The following is a 24,199-nucleotide window of genomic DNA, read 5'->3' as shown; positions in this document are numbered from 1 at the left end:
TACAATAGAAGTTATCTTGGGAAGGGGACAGGGCTTCAGCTCTCTATGACATCCACTTTTATATATGTCCACTTTTAGTATACTATAAGAGCAATGTACCATCCGCAGTGGGTGCATACCTGGTAGCTGAAGCTGAACAAGGTTGCAAAAGCTCTGAGTTTTGGTCTGGGCGGTGTCGCTTGTTTTGTTGTTCTGTTTGATGAAGTCCTCCACCACAGAAAGAACTGCATTGATATCAACTTCTTGTCCAGGTGGACATGGTTTGTTGCTTTTCACAGTTTTAGACAGTGAATGGGCAATTCTTGTTATATCCTGGCAGAGAAAACGTCCAATTACAAGTGTGCTTCTTCTATAAAATGACATAACTTACACTATATGAATTTGAGATTAATTACTCATCATATCAAATATCCATCACTGTTTTGAACACGTAATATTGTATTACAACCATTGGATGCTGCTAATTCAGTTGTCCTCAAAGGGCGAGTTAACTACCATTTGAAAAACATGAAGCACCTACCTTGATAAGAGTGTCTAAAGTGACGTTGACATTTATGTTGGTGGTATCTTGTTTTTTTTCTTTGCGCTTGCAACAAGACACCTCCCAAGGCCGAGTGTTTCTGAAGATGCTAACAATTAGAAAATTCACTGGAAACATGATGAGGGAACTCTGAACTCCAACCATGAACTGTTGCCAACTAAACTCAAAGTGACCTAAAATAACAGAGAGCAACACACAGAGAGAGAACAAATGCTGTAAGGGATGTGCACTTAAGTTTTTAGATGTTTTTGTCCTCCACATTTACATTTCTTAAAAACACTTTTTATAAACTTCTCATTCAGTTGTTATAAGCATGTAATGTCTGGTTTAATGAACAGAGGCGTACAGCATGTTCGTTCAAATAGAACGACACATTTTGTTATATATCACACAAACTGTGGACACAAACCAGTTGATGAGAATAGGTTGTTACAGTTCATTGAATGGTAATGAAAATGTGGTCTACCCAGGTCCATGGTCTGCTCAGAGGGATCTGTTGGGATGCCATAAAACATGATGCTGGTCAGCATGGTACAGAGCAGCAGGGAAAAACAGCAAGAAACTCTCTGAACACAGGTGAAGGTGCTGCTTGGTGGCCGACTGATCACAGAGTACCAGAGGTGTCCGTCACTGAAATCCTTTGTAGTCTTCATAAAGAACAAGTTACTGGAAAATAAAAGCAACAATGAATAACACTGAAAACACTGTTGCTTTACCTAAGCATATTTCTTTCACTTTATTTCAATTCAGTTCAACTTACATTTCTTTAAATTCAAATGAATTATGTATCTATCTGCAGTCGGAAATAAAATATAAAAAAAACAACATACTGTAGCGTACTGTGTAGGTACAGTATATCTGTTCAGTGATTTGATCGGGTATACTCAATGCTGTTGACTTTTTCTTAGCATTAATTTAATTCTAACAAGGTATTCAGCCCATGTCTCACACATTGGAAGGAAAGTTCAGCAAGAGTTACATATTTCTTCTCTAATACCATATCAACACAACACAGGGCTTTCTACTGGTGTCTTCCTGATTTTAGCAAAAACAGGGCCGCGTAGGGGCTCTACTGGAGGGAAAGTTGTTGATTCCACAGTTCTTTGTTTGAGAGGGGAGAGACACACCTGGCGAAAAGTTGCCCTCACAAACTTCAATTACGGCAATTAAGTGCTTTTCTGAAAACATTTTAGGCAAGAAATAGGCAATACAGTAACAGAATATTGAGTCATATTTGATCAGCGCTGTCTAGTTTGACAGTTTGTTTTGAGTTTTCTGAGCCTGAAAAACTGCATAAATACCACATAGCTACAGACTCGGCAGTGGTGCTGTCAGTCATCCTCTTAAACCCGCCCCACATGAGATAAATGGTTGTGATTGGTCCACCAAGGGCCAGGTCGGCTGGAAATCAGTCTGTATGAGAGAGGGGCCTATCCGTCAAAACAAATGGGACGGATTAATCTGGTTTCATGGCTACTGTTTAGCTGTAATTTCACAAAGTGTGGGACCCAGATACCATCTTTTTCCTGCTTCAAAACGGACCAAGCACAGCTCCAACTCAGTGACTCTGAATTGTTGTAGGTCTATTCCATTTCATCCAGAGACATTTTACTCTGCACAGTTGAAAATACTCATTAGAAATCAAAAAATGAACCGAGGTTCCAGACTAATACACATTTGAAAAGTCTATTGATGCCAATCTTCCTTGTGCTTTTAACCCTTACGTTGACAGTGCTTATAGAAAGTTATGATACCCTTTTGAAATAGTCACTTTTTTGTTTTACAGCCTGAAATGATAATACAAAAAAATGTATATATTTTTCCAGCGTGATTTACACATTTTGCCTTACAACATCCAAGTTAATTGTTTTTCTCAAAATTTCGGAAAATTAGTAAAAAAAATGAAAAAACTAGAAAAGCAGTGTTGGAAAAGTGACGAGTCCCTTTAGAATAACCTTTAAAAACATTCTCAGTTTTAACCAATCACCTTCCAGATTACTCACCAAGTTAATTGGCCTCCACCTGACATCAATTGTGGTGGGTTTGATTACTTCAGAATAAAATCTGCTGTGTCCACTCCTAGTAGTGCATGGTAACAAAAATAATTCACCATGGCTGGAAAGATACATCTCTGTTGACTGCACCTTGGCTAAGAAGATGATTTAAAAAAAAGAAAAGAAACCCACTTATATGTAGCACTCTATAGATAGATAGATTTGAAGCTACCACACTTACTCAATAACTTGCTTTTCTGGTTTCTACCCTAATTGTTGAATGCACTTATTGGAAGTCACTTTGGACAAAAGTGTCAGCTAAATGTAATGTAATGTAAAGATGCTTTCAAAAGAGCTCCAGGATAAAGTTGTGGACAGGCACAAGTTAGGAGAAGGATATAAAAAGATTTCAAAGGCTTTAACTATCCCTCTGAGGACCGTTCAGAGTATTCTCCAGAAGTGGAGGCATATGGCACCACCCAGACCTGGTCTAGATCAGGCCGCCCCTACAAACTTGTTTCTCTTCAGGAGCGACTGGGCAGCTGGTCATGAAGGGAAAATGGATGCTGCCAAGAACACCCAAGTTCTTCAAGGAAAACCTGCGGCCCTCTGTTAGACATTTGAAAATAGGTAGGTGGTTAGCCTTCCAGCATGACAACGATCCAAAACACACCTCCATAAAAACAACACAGTGGCTAATGGACAGAAAGGTGAAGGTCCTAGAGTAGCCTAGTCAGAGCCCTGACCTGAATCCTACAGAACATCTGTGGATGGACTTGAAGAGTGCAGTCCATCACTGCTCACCACAGAATCTGACTGAACTCGAACAGATCTGCAGGAAGAATGGGGAAATATTTCCCAGTCTAGGTGCACAAAGCTAGAGACATATCCAAACAGACTGACGGCTGTAATTAAAGCAAATGGTGCCTCCACAAAATATTAAATCTGGGGACTCATCACTTTTACAACACTGCTGTTCTAGTTTTAAATTTTTTATTAATTATCAGAAATTTCACTTCACACAAAAAATTCACTTGGACGTTGTAATGTGTAAGTCACACTTTTTAACTTCGGAATCATCTTCGGTCTAGCACTGGGTAGGCACGCAAGAATTGCTGCACAATTCACCTCTGCCAACACCTTACCTGAACCTCTTCAAATCCATCTCTGTCGCAACAGGAAACACTTCATCGAGGGAACAGGCATCTATGTCTATGGCCAGCCAGGAGTTGCATAGAAAATGCCATTTCTGCTCCGTCTGTAAATCCTGCACCATGACATTGCCTACATACCTGGAAAAAAGAAAAATCATTTAAATATAAAGACAGCTAAACTAAAAATAGCAAGATCAACAATTCTCAAAGAGGGCAAAATATGTTGTTACAACAACTGAATCCTCTTTGATGGCTGTGTTCTCTTAAAAGGAAGTAATCCTCAACGTCAAAATAATTGTGAGCTGAGAGATCTGGTACTCTCATTATGTTCTATGTTCACAGTGTTCTAGGTCATAACAAAAACATTAGAGAAAAGACATGCATTATATTTTACTATAATAGCTTCTGACTACATTTTGAGGATTTTTTGAGCGGCTTTGACATTTCTGTATTTTCCTACCAGGCAGGATGACTCCCTGAGGTGTTGTGCCACAGTCTGATGCCCTGAAGGTCTCCCAGGGAGAAGGGTGTAGTAAGCAGGAACACATCCACTGCAGCCCTCTCAAACACACGTTTCTTTGGATCAGTCAGGTGATGTGGTTCACTGTTTCCCTCTCTACCCAGCAGAGTGATTGTCACCTAAAACAGTTCAGTAATCTGTATTTTAAAACTGAAATGTTCAAAACTGAAATACATCCAAAATTACATGTACTGTGTACAGAGTTGAATGGAGGGGTGGAGGATAACAGTTAAGCTAAATGGGGAACAGAGGCAGGTTTTACCAGCTTTACCGTTTCCGGCGGTAACGCGTAGTTGCTGTGTAAAAGCCAAGATAAACTAGAGAAGAGCCGGAACTGAGGCTGTTGCACTGTGAGAGCAAGGGCTGGGTCGGGCTACTTACAGAGTCCCCAGATTTCACCGTAAAGCTGCAATCAGCAAAACCTCAACTTTGACTTCTAAATGACAAGATACAATACACATACCTTGGCTATTTTAAATTATATATGGCAGGATTGAATAATAAGAATACTTATTTTGTTAAGTTGCATGAAATGTCATTCAGCGTTTAAAAGACTGTGTAAAGACAAATCAATATTATAAAGGTCAATCATGGTGACCATTAAAATGTCACATGCAACAGCACACATTGTCACAGAACATTTCTCTCAAAATGTAATCAATGACATACAAGGTATTCTCACCGGAAAAAAGCTAATTACAACCACTGAGCAGAGTAAGCCTTAATAATGGTTTGGACTTGAAAATGTTCATAAGAAAACCAAACCCAGATAAAAGATACTAGTACAATGAAATGTGATTTGGAACAAGCCTGTAGATGCCTAATTAAGGATAAAAACTATACAGTATAACACTCAGTACAAGGTAATAAAATAACTTTGTATAAGCAGAATAATTTAATGAGGTGTCCAGAATACAGTGTACACGGAATATGAATTAAGTGTCTGATACTGGAAGCTAATAGTCAGTAGTTCAGCAAAGTGTAAAAGCTTGAATGAATAAATGCATCTATTATTAATCACAGATATTATGAATAAAGATGTGAACCGCTCTGTGGAGGTTTTGGATTTCTTTGGCGTGTTTCACATATCAGACAGTGATTGGTATATTTATTATAGTGACGTTCCAAGTAAAGCTTGCCCTAAGACGATGTGCAAAGACATCTCCTCCTTCAGGAGAGGAATGTGAAAACACCTCTCTAGTGACAAACTTTGCTCCGATACAAGTCACTTTAGACGATGTCAGACATTTTAGAGGACAGATACAAAAGAACCCACATTTTTGATTGGAGGGGTACTTTAAAAGGTTACTTTAAAGAGCAGAGCCTTTTCTGCCAAATCTAACCGTTCACCTATTTGCTATGAACATATCTACCTGAGAGGAAGTGGAAGCTCCTCTCCGAGCCCCAGTGCTGACACTCAACAGGTATCGGTACTCATCCATGGGGTCATTGTCCTCCAGCACAGTCACCTTCACCTGCCAACCAGCCAACAACATAAAGCATATTTCTTTTAAGAATATTTTTGTAAGTAAGATTGCAGTTGGGGTAATGTTACTTGATTTAATTACTCTGGTGCTTGAGATAAACCATACCTTGGCAGTGTCTTGATTGTCTTTACGTCGAGCCCACACAACCGCCAAGAGGTAGGCCACAAAGAGGGACCCCACAAAGCAGACTACCACAGGATTCTCAGTAAAAGTCCCAAACAGCTCTGCGGTGCGTGAAGGGTCGACTAGGTTTGGAGTGACAAAGAACGAGCCCCCAAAGAATGTGAGGTGGTCGCAGAGGCACTCGGTGAATAAGTGTGTGGTCTGATCACCGACCTTGGAAGACAACAACAATATTTACTGTCATTTAAGTCTAGGAAACAAATTACACATGACAGGCAGATAAATTACTGTAGTTACCCTGCATCCAGAGGGGCTCCACTCCAATATTGATGTATCCCAAAATTTACAACCGGTAGTGATGGAAGTAATCGATAAACTGGCATTGATGGATTTTATACCCGGACCTACAATGGGCCTCACTACAAGGTAATGCACTCCAGTGTTTCCTTTTAAAATCTTTGGGTCTAGTAGCCAAGTGTATCTCTCATCTGTATAACACACACACACACACACACACACACACACACACACACACACACACACACACACACACACACATATACACACACAGGTACTAAAGTCATGTATCAAATCAATAACAAATTTGAGGAAAAAAAACATACTGTCTTCACCACTAAACAGAGATCTATTACCTTGTGTCTTTCCGTGGTGGGGCATGTCTGTCATCGCTACATATTTTTTTTCTGTGGGGTAGTCCTTATAACCAAGGAACAGTTTGAAGCGAAAAGGATCATTTGAAGGCGCCATCTTTAAAAGGTAAATTGACATAGTTGCAAAAGTTGTTATATCAGAAAAGCAAAGATAATGCTCATAATTTAAACACAGTAGAGTAGCGATGCGCTATGTCCCAGACTTATTTTCAGATTTTTCTGATAGCCTCATGTCAGAACTCCTCCATGATAAATTAACTGAATAAGTTAATAAGTTGAATTTTGTTGATTTGTGAAAATTATGTTGCATTTTTGATACGACTCTGAGAGGAGTCTGAGTATGGTTTTAACACGACACTCTAGTACTGTCTTAAAGAAAGGTAAACTCTCAAATAATGACTGTATTTTGAATTCTATTCAGTTTGAATGTGTCATGTCATCATATTATCACAGAATGGGTGTCAACATATTATCAAATATATATTAAGTCACCATCCCTGAAAATGATTATTTGACAGTATTGATTTGTTGATGTTATTGTGTCACTAACAACTACTTCTGCAGAAGAAAATATTTCATGTTTTACATACTGTGCTTATTAACTGTTCAATTCATATATTTTTGATGTTTGAAGGTCGGATTTGTTCTCTTCATCTGAATGTGTTCTTGTATGTTTAATGAGGAATGGGTAATGACAAAAAACACAAATGTTTATAAAGTTTTGGTTTTAAACATTAAGAAATACCTCTTCAAGTAATAAAAGGCCTCGTGCTCAAAACAAAGGAAACAGCGTTTTCCCATTTTGGAGGGGGAAACTGAACGTCTCACCTTCAGAACACACTCTGCAAAAAGCTAGACATTAAAATATAGCAGACCGAAGCCACAAGGCAGTCTAGTCTTGTCCTCTACGACCCGGTTCTGCCGCCCTGCACCCTGAGAAGCTGTGAGCTGTGACCACACGACCCTTCTTTCACAGCAGAAAGTCTGGTGAGATGTGTGGCTAGTTTTTTTTTTTTTCGATGAGCAGGTCTGGTGATGTTGGTATTTGAAATTAAAGTTGTCCTTTTATTAAAAGTATAGTGATGGTAATAGCATTAAATGTAGCTGTTGTTAGGTTTAACTGCTCTCTCTTCGTACCATAGCTTTTGCCATCTACCCATTCACAAAGATGATAACTTTTTAGCCAGTTTAATCATATATTTAAATATATAATCTGTAGTTAGAAAATAAACTGACAATACCCAAGTTGTCTATGATCTTTCATTCGGTCTTTGCAAAAGAGATGTGGTCCCTCGAGCGATCCTTAACATATGAGATTGATAGAGAAATATTCTTGAAGAATGACAAAGACTAGCGTCTCTTACTTTAATAGGTATTAAACCTTCGCCGAAGTTAAATATATAATCCTGTCCTACTGAAATTCGGTGTGGTGCTTTCAGGGAGGAACAAAATTAATGTCTTAATTTTGGTTAATAACATTAATTAGACACATTATTAATTAATAACATGATTATTTTTAGCGATAATAACCCTAAACTCATGATATCAAAATAACACAGATATGTTTGGCAAGAGAAGAAGAATTGTATGATGATGTGAGCAATTGCAGTTGAGCACTGTTGCAAGCATTAATAATAACAGAGCAATGTGATATGTCCATAGCGTCAAAGTAGACCAAAGCTGATATGAAGTTCTTAATACATGTTTTAGAACTGGAGATAAAAACATTTCACTGGACCTTTAACACCAACGTGGTGTCAGCTGAAGGAATGTCTATGACCGTTGTGCTGTAGTTTCCCAGGTCCAAAACAGTGGTGTTCACCTGCTGTCCAACAGGGCTTGGCAACATAATCTGTGGACCAGGCAAAATACCAGAAAATACATAAAAATAACAGATTTTGCTGTGGCTCCTCTAGAGCAGCTGAGTTGGTTTGAGAGTACTGAGTGCAGGGCCAGCGGTTTGATCCCCAGCTCCTCACGGCCACATGCAAACGTGTCCTTGGGCAAAATACTTAATCCCGAAATTGCTCCCAATGGTTGGCCAGCACCTTGCATGGTAGCTATCTATCATGTGTGTGTGAGTGTGTGAATGGGTGAATGAGAGGCCAAAATTGTAAAGGGCTTTTGGGATTTTTTTTTTTTAGCTTATTTATTTTATTATTTGAAAGGAGCCTTCAGTTCTGCGTTGTTAGTCTGTTATTTATTTTAAGTAAGTTTTACCAATATTTATACTATTTTGTTTTATACATGTTATGTGTCTTATAGTTTGGTTCAATAAAAGAAATAAAAGTTCCAAAAGGTTTCTGTATGCTGTAACTCATAGTTGTATGGGGTATTTGGCAGGTTAGACCCGGGATCGGCCAAGAAAATTGCAATCGGTGCACCCCTATATTTATCTTATTTAATCTCTACATGGTCACACGTTTACACACATACACACCAGCAGACAGAGGAAAGAGGAAACACTGAATAGGGTATAATTGGTTGTATGGGTTTGGTAATTAGTATATTAAATGGTCATTTAGTGGTGTTGAGCGTTCCTCCCTCTAAAGCTGACGAAGCAAAACCAGTGCAGTATAGTGTATTATCTATCATATAAACAGTTAATTGTATTTGTTTAATTAATATTGTGCATTTTATAATATCTATTTTATTTTAATTATTATTATAAAGGATTAAGAGTATTAAGAGTCCTTACCTGTGCTTCCTGCAAGAATGAGAAGCTCTCATGGTGTACACAGTTGTTGCCATGGTACCAGGTACAGATCGAATTAAGTTAAGTAGAGATAAAATAATAATAGATCCCACAATTATACATGGAGCTTGCTATATAAAAAAGAAAGGCTTTTATGGTAATTAACCTAGTCCTTCAGCCTTGGTATATGTAGGGAGTCTCTAGTTATCAGATGAAGAACATTATAGTCCCTTGTCCATACACATGTGCTGGCTTGGCTTCACTCGATTAGACTCGGCATGTCAACCCAGCATGGCAGGAATTTGCAGGTGTGTTTGTATCTCCCTGCTGATATTTCAGCAAACCTCATTTGCCTTTGATTTAAGTCATATTAGACATGAATGCATAAAAAGAACCAGATGTAGCGTTCAAGGTGGAGCCTGCTTCATTCCTGTGAAAGTTGTTCAGTGGCTCATGAAACCAAAATAGTTAAACTTCCACGTCTAAAATACCCAGATGATCGGCACTAAACTCTGCATGAGAAGAAATGTTGGAGTTGTGAATCTGTCAAACAAACACAGAGCTTTCCCCCAGGAGACCAGAGTCCATGTCCCGTGTGAAACCAAAAGTCAATAGTGACATTTTGTGAACCACCTTCCAGGGAAGTAGTTATGTATGTTACTCATCCCCGATTTTTTTTCTAATGCTAACCAAATATTTCTGTTGCTTAAATTAAAGAAGAGCAGCAATTATCGTAGTGTCACTGTTTTACACACAGGTTTACGTTACTGTTTTACCCAGAAAATGGCAGTATGTGTTGAGCTGGGAGGAGAACGGGTAGTATTTATGTTCAGAAGTGTACTTGGTGGAATTTCGGTAGCCTATTTTCTTGTGATAATATATTAAATTAAAATCTATTTCCATGTGTATGACACTCGGACATGAGCAATGTTAGCATGTCCAGATTAGCTTAGGACCATGAAGGTGGCCCTGTGCATATTTAGTCTTGGGAGAACATCAGCATAGCTGGTCATAAAAGATGGCATATCTATAAATACTTTGCATATAATGCTTCATCAGTATAAAAGAACTGTGCTTCCTGCTGTGGAGGGACTTGTCGTGTACCTCCTAGTACTGTAATAAAGCTGCCCTTAACAGAACATCCTGCTGTGTTTTCTTCCCTGTGTCGGTCTCTCTGAAAGTCAAAGCTATCAAAGTGTATTCAGATATTTCCATTTTTCTACCTGTCCCCTATTTCTATTTATCATTTCCTTATTCTGCTAATTTATACTTCTATCCTACATTACAGAGAGGGTATTGTACTCAATATTTAACTGAATGTATTTGACAGCTTTAGTTATTTTGCAGATTTAAATTAATAAAATAAAAAATATGACTCAACTAATACATTGATATATTATTATATGTTATGATACCCAGCGTATGAAGCAAATGTAATCATCACCATCTTCAACAGTTGCAACATTATAGTAATGAACACATTAATTCATATAGTTATAAATTACTGATATACATCATTCATCAATAGGTTTACTTTTGGTGCTCTAAATGTGTGTTTTTCTTAAAAGAAGGCATTTGTCCCTACAGGTAACACTCATTCAACAGGAGAACAGAGCATAAAACAATTCTCAGAAGCTGAACTGACCTTAATATCCTGACTCAAGTTCTTCACAGGGATACGGGAGCCATTTTTTCTTGTGATTAATAGACTACCTATTTTGCCACTGATGTTCCCTCTCTCATTCCAGGAAAATGGGTTTTTGTCTAGAATCAGCATCTATAAATGTAGTCAAAGAGAAAAGCAGATTTAAACCCAAGCAGGTCAGACGCATTTGAAAATTGAGAAAAACACAAGATCTTACATGGATACCATCCTCTGTAAACACCAAACCGGGGCCACCCCCTAAAAGTTAATGGTTTGAGTCAACTATGACGGATGAACAGGGGCCATATTCACAAAACAGCTTAAGGCTAAGAGTAGGTGCTAACTTGCTGATTTAGGAGTAACTCTTAAAAATAAGGGGCATTTCACTCACATTTTAGGACTCCTAACTTTTTAAGATAAGTATAATTCACAAAGCATTTTAGCGCTAAAAGTAGTTCCTAAGTCTATAAAAATGTAAGAGTCCTCTCGACTCAGACTCCTATGTCACAAGTAGAGAGTAAATCAGGAGCAACATAACATGGCGGCGGCAGTCAACATTCTGGAGAGATCAAATGCCTTAATGGAGATGGCATTATGATCGTAGTAGAGTTGGTCATGCCATCACATTACCAACAAATAAAAACCACCCAATATCACCAGAGATTGTTACAACTCTGTGGTATTTGGAAACTGGAAAAATGCAGCTGTGCAGCAGATCTCAGCCTCTCTCAGCTGTTGGTCAGGAGGATTTTGCACCAGACGATAAATGTCCTATCCAGACCCCACATAGTGCAGCAGTTCATTCCCTTCCCCATTGAAGTGTTTCTATCATAAATTTACTCTTAGCCAATCACTGTGGGCATAGAAGGTATGAACATAATGTCATCCATAGCAACAAGGTCAACCCTGCCCTCTAGTCTTAGCTTAGGGGTCCCTCCGACTCTGAAATGTTTTGTGAATATGGCCCCAGGTCTTTTACTATGGAAATCTTATGTTTGCTTATCACAGATGATGAACAAAGGCATTTAAATATAGGTTTAACAGGTTAAACATGATAAATATGTATGTAGGTTTAATGTAGCTGAGCTGAACTTATAACTGGGAAGTGATTGGATACTACGGTATATTTCTCATATCTGTACGTAGGGTGCATTGACAACAAGAAAGAAAACATCAGTAATGTTGAGTGCTGAATTAAAAACATGCACGCACGCAGGCACACACACACACACACACACAAACTCAGATCTCCTGACTTACTCGTATATCCACAGATTCATCTGGAGGTAGCATATTAGACAGTTGTGCTGGGAGAGAAAATGAGAGGCTTGAACTGTTGGGTAGACTGATAGACTCTGTGTGCAAACTTTCCGGTGTCACTCTGAGGGAAAAGATATAGACTCATTTAATGAAATAAATTAATAACTTAATTGGTCATTAGTTATGCTATGTGTTCTACTATTGCTACGACTACTACTACAGGTGCTTTTGAGATTTTGGCCCTGAATGTTTTTAAGGAAGACTCAAATTATTTCAATAGTGGATGTGCATATGCGGATGTGTGCGATCCAAAGCTCTTGCAGTTCGTTATTTCAGTAGGATTTTAACAGGATTTAATGTCACAAGGGGTTAGGGTTAGGAAAGGAAAGAGAAAAACTATACACCCAAAATGTTTCAATGTGGTCAATTTGTAACATTAGCCTTATAGAAATATAGGCCTCATGGACTATTTTTGATAAAAGCAGTAACCAACTGGCTGTAGCACCCAATGATTCTTAAACTTTAAAGACCCTCCCAGTACAGTGAAATACACTTATAACTCTCTTTTTAATAAGATGAGGAGATCGATTACACTCTCATATCTGTCCAATCATAATGTCTAATTGGTTAGCTAATAGATTAGCATTAAGAACAGACGTTGGCTCTGTTCGAAGGTAAAAAGCTAGCCTGGGAACCTGATGAATCTGTTGAGCTTATGTTTCATTTTGCCCTGGCACATGTGTGTCACATGTCTGTCCCCCTCCCATTAAGATAGATTTGCAGCTGACTAGGCCCTGGGCCAGACAATCAAAACCATTTATCTCATACAGCAGATTTAAGATGAGGATTGAGAAGGGAGTGCCATGCTTGTAGTTACTGAATATAACTGCCATACTGTGTCCAGCAGAACTTACCAGGCTCACAAAACTAGAATCAAACTGTCAAACTAGGCAGTGCTGATCAAATATGAATCAAGATTCTGTCACTGTTTTGCCTATTTCTCTCCCAAATGTTTTCAGAAACACGTTTTAGTGTACAGTTCAGCTGTAATTTGCCATAGTTTTTGACCCAGTCGCCATTTTTTTCCTGCTTCAGAATGGACCAAGCACTGCCCCAACATGCAGAGCTATAGTGTTCTATTCCTGTGATTGGTTGGAGGCAGGCTGTCCTCATTCTCTGTTCATACCTACAGAAAGTAATGCACTGTAATATGTATGTAATCCATGCATTTATTAATGTAGAAGATATGTTCTGGGCAAAGAAGGAAATCAGGTGGCATGGTAGGAGAGCCGGAAAATCTGCGCAGCTAGGGGGACCGATGTTCGTGTCCTGGAAGTACTAAACCAAACCACAACTTTTTTGTAATCTTAATCAAGTTGTTTTGGTGCCTCATCTTAACCATCACACTCACCCACCGATTGCTGTTTCACAGCATAGAATGTCATATTTTGTAAGATATTATACAAGTTGTTGATGAGAGTACATTGTTGAAGGTCATGTGTCATTGCTCTAATTGGTTGTAGGTCTATCTTATTGTGTCCAGTGACATTTTGGTCTGCACGGATAACACCCCTTGGAAGTCTGAACTGAACTTAGAGATGATAGTTAGGAAAATCACCAACACCTCAAAACCTCACCAATTAACAGAAAAAAAAAAAACACACAAGACTATCTTTGGCTGGGTGAAGTAACTTCCTGAAGACTTGTCATCACAAATCGCAATGCAACCAGCAGAAAAAGTTACTGTTCTAGAAGCCAATAAATAGCCCACCATAAGCCCCTGTTTTTAGATATAAAGTGTTAAATAGTGCTTAAGAAGTGCAGGTAGAGACAGACTAGCCCCCCCCCCCCCCCCCCCCCCCCCCCATTTCCAATCTTTTTGATAAGCTACACAAACCTGCTGCTGGATATATATAGTCTTATATTTTCAACGCAGACATGCGAGTGGTAATGTCATCTTACTTTCGACCAGAAGGCATAAAGCATACTCCCCTATTTTTGAACATTGCTTTGGACATACTTTATTATCCCCAGGAGGACATGTTTCTTGTGCAATCGTGCTATCACTAAAAGCTTAAATCAACAAGACAGAACAGTGGTACAGAATAGACAGTAAATGAGTTACTGTCAACAATAAGACATTGCACATGATCTCTCTACTATATGTCTCAGCTTATGGCTGAAGTGACACTTACCTGTTAACTAACAGACCAATATGAGCGTGTTGGATGATAGTAGGCCCCTTGTTAACATCTTTAAATGCTAAAATTGAACTTTGTATATTGGTCAGAGCAAGGAGAAGGGCCTCAGAAATATTTTTCTGCAAAGGATAACACAACACAGTTATGGCAAGTGAGATGTTGTTAAAAAATGTTTCCCAGTCATCTGCAAATGCATTTTGTCATTCAGGTTAACAAGTGATGAATCACTGGCTGTGTGGAGGCGATTAAATCGAGTATTGCATCGTTGTCACATTTTTGATCATCGCTTCATTCGCGTCTATCGCAGGTAGCAGCCCAGGTAGCTAGCTAACTGAAGCTAAGCCCCCGCTCAACCTACTCTGCTGTTGTGCTAAATGGAAGTGATGCTAGTGCTAACAGGGATCGGAATGCTTCTAAAAAGAACAGAAATTAGCTCTCAGAGGAAGTGTGTGGCTCTTTAAAGAGCCGTTGTGTTGTAGTGAGATCAGGCTGTCAGTGATTTAACCTCTGAGCCGAACAGGTGCCCAGTCTCCTCATCTGCTTCACTCTGCACTGACGGCTTTCTTCTTCTTCTTCTTGTCAGGCCGCTGGGAGGTTTGTCCTGTCTTTGGGTTTTTTGTCTTGTGAATGTCCTGTTTTATTTTTGAAAGATAACGCTCCTCTCGTTCCAGGTCACTTGCCCTTCCTCTTGTGTCACCGGTCTGACGTCATTCCCTGATTCCCGATTGTTTCCACCTGTGGTTCCCCTGGCCTCATGTGTATAAATTCCGTGTCTTCCCCCCTGTTCCGCGCCAGATCATTTCGTACCTTCTGTCGAATGTATCCAGTGTTTTTTCCCACAGTCTTGTTCATGCCATCGGGTTTATTGTTTCCACGTTCAGGTGATAGTATTCCTTGTTTTGTTAAAGCAAGTGTAGTGTTTATGAATTCTTGTTTATCCATTGTTTTTCCCTCCTGGTTGGAGCGTCTTTGATTAATTAATTATTTTGTTCACTTTGCCTTTTGTTATTCCTCCTGTACGGAGCGACTTAGTTTAGAGATTTATTTCTTAACTTGCCTTTTGTTTTTTCCTCCTGGACGCAGCGACTTTATTTTGTACTTTGTTTTATTACTAGCGATTTTCTTTTTGATCCTCCTGTGCGGAGTGATTTTTTGTTTGTGGCTTTTGCTCTGTGCCACATTCCTGTCGTCAAGCTAATAAATTCAGTGTTGATCCGCGAACCTCCGCATCTGACTCCTCATTCCTGCCTGGGTCTGATACTTCTTCTGGATTTCTGGGAGACTAGACGCCTAAAGGCATGTCGCTGCCATCCACAGTTCCTAGTTATATCCATTATATTATATCCATAGGAACAGTCTGGTTTCCCCCAAGGACTGCAACAATGGCGGCTTTGGTGAGCTCGGTGATCCCCTGGATGTTTCACAGATCTTGGATGATGCTTACCGCAATCTCAACGCTGATTGGCTGTCGCGGCACAGCTTCACACGATGCCGCTTGAAAAGTTCAAATTTTTCAACTTCAAGCAACACACACGATGAGGCGATGGACGCATCATTGCTGCATCACATCGCTATTATCGTTTAAAACGCGTCGCCCAAAGCGACATCACGTGTCATCGCGTCATTTACATTGATTTTGAATGGTAGGTTGACGTTTTCATCGCCTCCAACGCTTTTGGTGCTGACAACATTTTTGCTCAAGTTTTTGGTACTAGACAAGCATGTTTTGCAGGATATGGTCCCTTTATACTTTTAGAGACTAAACTAAATCAGTGCACTCCACTTTACTGTAAGGCATTACGAGCCCTCTGCATTTTGTTAAATTGTATATTTCTTCTCTTATTTTCATACATGCACAAACCAAGAACTGAAGACCAATTGAAGGGTTAAAGAAGTAAAGTAATGTTATGATTTAACACTTACATTGGAAGAATAGTCCAGCATATTGCTTGCTCCTTCCACAATGATGTTGGCTGCAGCATGTATTTCATCCATGGTTTCTGTACTTTCTCTCACAGCCATGCGGAGGAGAGATAAGCTGAGGTTTGCAAACAATAATGAAGCCTCTTCCTGGAGGTGGGAATCAATTATTGCAATTGTAGGTTTTTATGTCAGAAGTAACCATTTTTTTTTGTTCAATAATACCCTCTTATACAGTGCCTCAAATACACATAAAACTTACAAGGCCGGGCTAAGGCAGCCTTGCCCTTCTAGTATCCATTTAAAAAGAGAAAAAAACAGTGACTTTCTTTTCTCCCTCCTAATGCCATTTTTACTCAGTATGGCATTCACTGGACAGTACCTGAGCAAAGGAGCTGAGTTCAGTGCCTCGCTTGACAACAGCGGTAAGTCCTCTGGTTATCACCTGAACTTCTCCTGGAATGCTGATGGGAGCTTCTTTTATTGCGTCAATTATTATGTCCAGCATCTGCTCGCGAAGCTTCAACAGACACAAGTATTACATCTATGATTCATTTTGTTACTTAGTTTATTAATCAATTGTTTATCTTTCAACCAAATGAAGAAAAATGTTTCTCATGTCAAAGCACGCCTTGGAAATCTCTGGACCATTTCCCTGTCAGTCCTTATACAGGCTGTTCTCAGCCACTGTTTATACATATAACTTCAGAAAGTAATGCACGGTACTTTTTGCATATTCCATGTATTTATTTTGTGTTACTCCACATATTTATTACTGTAGAAATCAATGCAGTGTATTTTGTGTGCATTACAAGTATTAAAAACAAGAAACATAGTATGCGACCTCTAATCTCCGCTCAGGTAGGAAAGTCAGGGTGATGGATATGACCAGAATCTATGTCCCAGCGGCAGTGTTCGAGTCCCAGAAGAATTAAGCCAAACCAGAACCTTTTCTATCATAACCAAGTGATTTCGGTGCCTAAACCTAGCGTAATCTTTTGTTTTCTAAATGTAACTGTCACAGTCCTCTACCGATCGCTGTTTCATGTATTGTGCATAACTTTTCACAAGATATACAAACCTGTTGCTGAGAATACATTGACTTATACCAGCCCTTTTCCACATTCAATTGCCACATTGTCAATGAGTGTGTCTTGTGCATTAGTATCCTGAGTATGATTAGTCTTCCTGAGTATCTTGGTTATCTGAGAATTTGCAACGCCATAACACGTCATATCATTAGGGTCCAACACGGTAGCAGTACAATTTGGCCTCAATGGCTGGCACAGGATCATAGCACAGGGATTTAAAGTGCTATAAACCACATGCCACATAACAAACACACACACACACACACACATTCATACACTGATGGCAGAGGCTACCATGCAAGCTGCATATGCTTATCACAAGATCATCTAATCTTTCAAACTCACATTCACACATTTGCGAACAACTGAGGGTTCAGTATCTTGGCCAACGAAATGGCTGCAAATGGCTGGAGCCTTATATCAAAGTGGAAGACGTGCTTTTCTCCTGAGCTGCAGCTTCAGTTACATTGCACATGTGTCAGAGCCTTCAGTTAACAACTTTGTTTATGTGTTGTACATGTGAATGTCATATACTGGTTTTGAGAAGCCTGGATATAGTATTCTGATAGAAACAGGATATTGTGGCATGTAAACACACCTTTTCTAGGTTCCTGAATATTCTGTGTTGGTACAGAGCATAGTGGCAGAGATGGTGAAAAATATGCCAATAAGATTGAAACAAGGATAAGGCTCGGAACTGGGATATTCATTAGTATGGAAACATACTCACTGGTTGTGCTTTGCTTCACCAATTTTAGTGTGTACTTTACTGTATCCACAGTCTGGTAGAGTGCATTTACCTTTTGCCTATCATCTTTTTTTGATTCATCAGATTGACCATTCAGTTTGTTGGACACTGAATGGAAGATTTGTCCCACAGTTTCTCCTGACAATATTGCTTGTTTCTTTAGCTGAGCCACAGCATTTTCCACTGTAGCTTTAAGATCATCTACTGAAGAGCTGACATCCAGCACCTGCAGAGAAAAAGAAACATTCTTACTGTAGCAGAAAAGAACATTTTTGCATTTCCATAGATATTGTTCTGTTAGTTACCATATTTATGACAAACCTTTGCAGTTATAGTGGTGCTGGCCGCAAAGCTGCTATTTTTTGCAGTTGCTGTAATAATCAGGTTGTAGTCAGAACTGCTGTCCCCAAGAGGAAGGAAGACAGACTTTACGACATTGTTATAACTGCAACGCAGATGATTACCTGACAAATTTCAAACATGAAAATATTTTCATTAATAGACTTCTGGGAGAGTACTTACAATGTCATACTTGAAAGTTAGATTAGTCAGTCCTCTTATCTGAGAAACGTTTGCTAACGTAAATCACTTACCTGAATTTGTCTTAAAACAATACTGACAGTTAGCACAGGGAATTGCATTATTGCAAATTATATTGAAAGCATCAAGTACTGTTCTGTTCTGCTTTGAGATGCTACAATTAAGGCTGTCAAAATTGTTGGTGGCTGTTGGTGGAGATGTATCCCCGGTGATAGCTGTGGTAGTGATGTTACTAACAGTACCAGGTGATGTAAAGGCAGGAATAGGGTTGGCGGGTGTGGTAGTGGTGCCAATAATAGTGCCAGGTGATGTAGAAGCTGGGTAAGGGTTGGTAGGTGTGGTAGTGGTGCTACTAATAGTGCCAGGTGATGTAGAAGGAGGATAAGGATTGGCAGGTGTGGTAGTGGTGCCACTAACAGTGCCAGGTGATGTAGAGGCAGGACTAGGGTTGACGGGTGTGGTAGTGGTGCCACTAACAGTGCCCGGTGATGTAGAGGCAGAACTAGGGTTGGAAGGTGTGGTAGTGGTGCCACTAATAGTGCCAGGTGATGTAAATGCAGGACTAGGTTTGGTGGGTGAAGAAGTGGTGCCACTAACAGTGCCAGGTGATGTAGATGCAGGACTAGGTCTGGTGGGTGAAGTAGTGGTGCCACTAACCGTGCCAAGTGATGTAGAGGCAGGACTAGGGTTGGCGGGTGTGGTAGTGGTGCCACTTACAGTGCCAGGTAATGTGGAGGCAGGACTAGGGTTGGCGGGTGTGGTAGTGGTGCCACTTACAGTGCCAGGTAATGTGGAGGCAGGACTAGGGTTGGCTGGTGTGGTAGTGGTGCCATTAACAGTGCCAGGTGATGTAGAGGCAGGACTAGGGTTGGCTGGTGTGAAAATGGTGCCACTAATAGTGCCAGGTGATGTAGAGGCAGGACTAGGGTTGGCGGGTGTGGTATTGATGCCACTAACAGTGACAGGTGATGTAGAGGCAGGGTAAGGGTTGGTAGGTCTGGTAGTGGTGCCACTAACAGTGCCAGGTGATGTAGAAGAAGGGTTAGGGTTGGTAGGTGTGGTAGTGGTGCCACTAACAGTACCAGGTGATGTAGATGCAGGATTAGGGTTGGCAGGTGTGGTAGTGGTGCCACTAACAGTGCCAGGTGATGTAGATGCAGGATTAGGGTTGGCAAGTGTGGTAGTGGTGCCACTAACAGTGCCAGGTGATGTAGATGCAGGACTAGGGTTGGCAGGTGTGGTAGTGGTGCCACTAACAGTGCCAGGTGATGTTGAGGCAGGACGGGCGGTGGTTACATCATCTTGTAACTCTGTAGATGATGATGATGATGATGATGACGATGACGATGATGATGATGATGATGAGGATGATGATGATGATGATGAAGATGAAGATGTCTCTATGGTGTATGTTTTGTAAAGAGGTACGACATCCGCTTTGGTATAAAAGACATAGGACATAGTTTAGCATATTATTAGTATAGTATATATTATTATTGTTGCAAAACTGTTTTTGGAAACTTGATTTAGTCGTTAAAACAGTGAAAGACCAGCAAAATTAAAATATTTTAATGGTGTGGAGTTAATTTTCTAGCATGAAATAAACTTTGTCCCTTATTTATCCAAGGACATACATGAGAGAGAAAACTACTCTCATCATTAACCCTGCATTACCCACAAATTAACTAGTTGTCTGAACCCAAAATGATTCACAGATCAAGGCAAGATTATTCACAGAGCTTTATATTATTTTACTGGCTATTGTATACATACCAGAAGTTATCACCACAGTGACTTTCCGTTTCTTAGATTTAGCATATGCGAGAATATCATGGTTCACAATGTATTCAGTCCCACCATGCATTGTTGTTATAAGTGGCCTTGTTTTTGCTTTTTTGTAGCAGTCCTTTTCTATGTCTCCCTGTAAAACATGCAAATTCATTACATCACTGGCAAAATGTTTCAGATTTTCCAATTCAGAATTAATTTATCAGACATACTGGCCAGTCACTGTCATCTCTTGGGTCCTCAATGTTCCACACAATCAGTGGACACTGTGCTTGTCCTTCGCAATTCATTTTAATTTTTGCATTTGTGTTCTCCTTTGTTGGGTTGCAGCCTTCAGTACAAGTGAGACTATGGTGCAATAAATACAAAGAGGAACTGGTTAATACACAACAAGAAAGTTTTCATCCAGAAAAACAAGCTGCCATGACTGATAAACAATTTTATTTCTCTGTTTTATGTGGCAATAAACGAAGAAAAAAAAAACAGCTTTTGCTCTAAAATTAGTGAGATATGTGAACTCTTTTAAAAGGCGTTTCATTTGTGTCATTTGTGAAACTCAGTTACACATGGAACACTTTAGAGTAGATGTGGAGAACACAGAAGAGAGCGTCAGGTTCAGTGCTCAGTGAGCAGAGCAGATCAGTTTCAAGTACCTTAGCCAAGTTGGTGCGTTCGGCTCGGGGGTAAAGGTGATGCATATGGATTCAGTTTTTTCCACTTTATTATCGCCGATTTTTATCACATTAAAATTATACTTATTAAATTGAAGTGGATCTGGAAGGCAGCTTCCTACAATGGTGTAAGTCAGTCCCACCCATCTTCCTTGGCATCCACAGGGATTCTCTATGAATCAACAAAGACAGTCTCATTCTTCCACTATAACAATTAACATGCTGATACGTTTTTTGGAACTTTTTAACCATAGAAATAGAGTGGGAATAGAATGGATATTTAAATCAACTTAGCAGGATGGTCAGAATGTGTGACATGTGACAAACTGTGTAGTGGGCTAACTTCTGCATGAACTTCCACAAAAAACAACTTGGGTTAGGGTTGTCCGGAAGTGGGGAATGCTAGATTTAATTGGTTCATATTTCTATTGGTAAGTCATCAAAATGTATTCAATAAACAGAGTTCTTAAACTAGTGAGTGTGACACACTTTACAGCCCCACTGACGTGTTGCCACCATAACAGCTAACAACAATCGTCACTTTTTCATTCTACGTATTTCTATGGGTCTGACACTTATGATACTTTGTGAACAGCAGCAATTTCTATGTCTCTATCTCTCATCAATATTGTAAGAAGGCATTTTGCACATCTAATTTCTGCCCATACCCTTTGGCCTTGGATGAGTCTTTCGTCTTCTGGCTTAAGAATAAAGCTTTACTCTGGGATGTTTTGGTAATATGAACGATGAGACAGCAACTATAAGTGATATATATATATATACCGGCCACTTTATTACGTGCGCCTGTCCAACTGCTTGTTAACGCAAATTTCAAATCAGCCAATCACATGGCAGCAACTCAATGCATTTAGGCATGTAGACACGGTGAAGAGGATGTGCTGCAGCTCAAACCGAGCATCAGAATGGGGAAGAAAGGGGATTGAAGTGACTTTGAACGTGGCATGGTTGTTGGTGCCAGAGGAGCTGTTGTGAGTATTTCAGGAACTGCTGGGCCCGTTTCACAAAGCAGGTTTAGTGAAAACTCTGAGTATGTTAACCCTGAAATGAGGGAAACTCTGAGTTTTCCGTTTCACAAAGGGAGGTAACTCAAACCAGAGACAGAGGGGTAACTCTAGCCTGTTTCACAAAGAGAGGTAACTTAACCTCTCGGTCAGTTACCATGGTAACATGCTCTCTGAAACTAACCTGGTCGGGACCAGGTTAGTTTCAGAAAACCTTGAGTTTCTCTCTGTCTCCGCCCTCTTTCAGCCACACACGGTGTTTCATTTCCTCATTCATTCAGTCAGCAGGCGAGTTTTGGCGAAGTATAGTTCTGCTATAGTTCCGTCTGTTTTTTCAGAAAATCACTGAAAACATCAGACATTAGAAGTTATATTAGGTGGCGACTATTTCACTACCATGGCGTGTCCTTCTGATAACAATCCCGTGGATGAAGCTGCAGCATTACTGCGCAGATAATTATATATTCGTCGGGAGATGATTATCAGACTATTGATTATAGATGTTCTTGCATTTCCAGGCAATTCTCTGTTTGAGCGGTACCGTTTCATATCACAGCGGATATTCTGTGTTGCGCTGCGTTTTTTTGCAAACGGGAGTTTTTGTATACAACGTATAAAAGTCATTCAGTAGGCCTACATTAGAAGTTATATTAGGTGGTGACTATTTACACTACCATGGCGTGTCATTTTGATAACGATCCCGTGGATGAAGGTGACGCATTCGCAAAGAGAATTAAATATTCGTCGGGAGATGATTATCAGACGTCCTTAATATGCTGCAGCCATAATTACAAAATGAATGAAATGGATCTTTTGAGCAAGTTGAATGTATTTGACTCAGCGTTTCTAAATATAATTCCAGCTTTTCTTGCAATTCATAGGTTCAAAAGTGTGTGCTTTTAGGTGGGTTACCGGTATATTAACTACTCCTATACTGTATAGCATTCTGATCCAGAATATCACCTATAATGCGAGGGGGCTGAATACGGCACAACACCGTTTCATGTCACAGTCCATCTCACCCCTCCTTACATTTCCAACATTAACAACCAGTAATGCTCTCATATCACAGCAGATATTGTGTGTTGCGCTGCGTTTTTTTTTGCAAATGGGAGTTTTTTATACAACATTGATATGTTGTATAAAAAACAGCCACTTACGGTAATATTTACTTTACGATGTAAAACCTGCTCAAAATGAGGCGTCACCATGAGACTGTGCTGAGGTTTTACCTGTTTGAAAAATGTTTTTATGTTTCATCTTAAGCTGCGCTTCTCCCCCGCGGGGTTGCACCTAAATGAAATAAATTAATAGGCTCCCACTCAAGCAGTTCCCCCTGTGATATTACTGTGATTGCAACTGGACTACATTTAAACTTATGCACTGACCCGAGCCGCAATGTCCTCCAGCACCGTCTCCCTCTCTTTTGCTGCTGCAGCGGTGTAAACCTGCTCAAACTCTCTGTTTGAGCGCATTAATATTTCCATTTCCAGTTGTAGCGTAGCCCTTCGCTTCCCCGTTGCCATGGTGACTCGTCGAATCAGGGCTCCATTCATGCTGTCTTTTTTTACTTGTGGTGCACGCGCTTAACTCCAGGTCAAACTACTCTGAGTTGATCAACCTAACGCAAATCTGCTGTTCTGGAACCGAAAACTCAGAGTTTCCTATCTCAGAGTAGATCAACTCAGAGTTCCGGGTAAGACTCAGAGTTTTTTGAACCTGCTTTGTGAAACAGGCCCCTGATCTACTGGGATTTTCACACACAACCATCTCTAGGGTTTACAGAGAATGGTCCCAAAAAGAGAAAATATCCAGTGAGCGGCAGTTCTGTGGGCACAAATGCCTTGTTGATGCTAGAGGTCAGAGGAGAATGGCCAGACTGGTTGGAGCTGATAGAAAGGCAACAGTAACTAAAATATCCACTGGTTACAACAGAGGAATGCAGGAGAGCATCTGTGAACACACAACACAACCTACTTTCCAGCAGATAGAAGACCACGCTGACCCTTTATTAAGCACCAGGTGCACCTAATAAAGTGGCCGGTGTATAATGGTATGTCTGGCTGGCTAGCTTATCGCCTACCGCAGCAGCAAAGTGTTACTTCCATTCTCAGGGAGCACATCATTT

The 24,199-nt window shown here is 40.0% G+C and overlaps 1 protein-coding gene across 1 annotated transcript in view; it reads right to left on the bottom strand.

Annotated features, from left to right (window-relative positions):
• Positions 1 to 24,199, bottom strand: part of LOC310953221 (polycystin-1-like protein 2) — a gene marked incomplete at both ends in the record, with an annotated part of 57,845 nt that overhangs the window by 22,707 nt on the left and 10,939 nt on the right. Inside the window, 14 exons of the mRNA XM_083922183.1 lie at positions 120 to 312; positions 521 to 714; positions 1,008 to 1,207; positions 3,681 to 3,827; positions 4,150 to 4,328; positions 5,583 to 5,684; positions 5,802 to 6,032; positions 6,117 to 6,307; positions 6,473 to 6,587; positions 8,229 to 8,342; positions 16,215 to 16,361; positions 16,594 to 16,731; positions 18,103 to 18,276; positions 18,723 to 19,900. Coding sequence (XP_083778309.1) covers positions 120 to 312; positions 521 to 714; positions 1,008 to 1,207; positions 3,681 to 3,827; positions 4,150 to 4,328; positions 5,583 to 5,684; positions 5,802 to 6,032; positions 6,117 to 6,307; positions 6,473 to 6,587; positions 8,229 to 8,342; positions 16,215 to 16,361; positions 16,594 to 16,731; positions 18,103 to 18,276; positions 18,723 to 19,900 — 3,303 coding nt within the window. The remainder of the gene's footprint in view (positions 1 to 119; positions 313 to 520; positions 715 to 1,007; positions 1,208 to 3,680; positions 3,828 to 4,149; positions 4,329 to 5,582; positions 5,685 to 5,801; positions 6,033 to 6,116; positions 6,308 to 6,472; positions 6,588 to 8,228; positions 8,343 to 16,214; positions 16,362 to 16,593; positions 16,732 to 18,102; positions 18,277 to 18,722; positions 19,901 to 24,199) is intronic.

The sequence above is a fragment of the Echiichthys vipera genome, assembly GCF_963691815.1.
Source record: "Echiichthys vipera genome assembly, chromosome: 10".
Taxonomy (NCBI): Eukaryota; Metazoa; Chordata; class Actinopteri; order Perciformes; family Trachinidae; genus Echiichthys; species Echiichthys vipera.
Note: the sequence above shows the minus strand (reverse complement) of the source record. Positions and strands in the feature narration are given on the sequence as shown.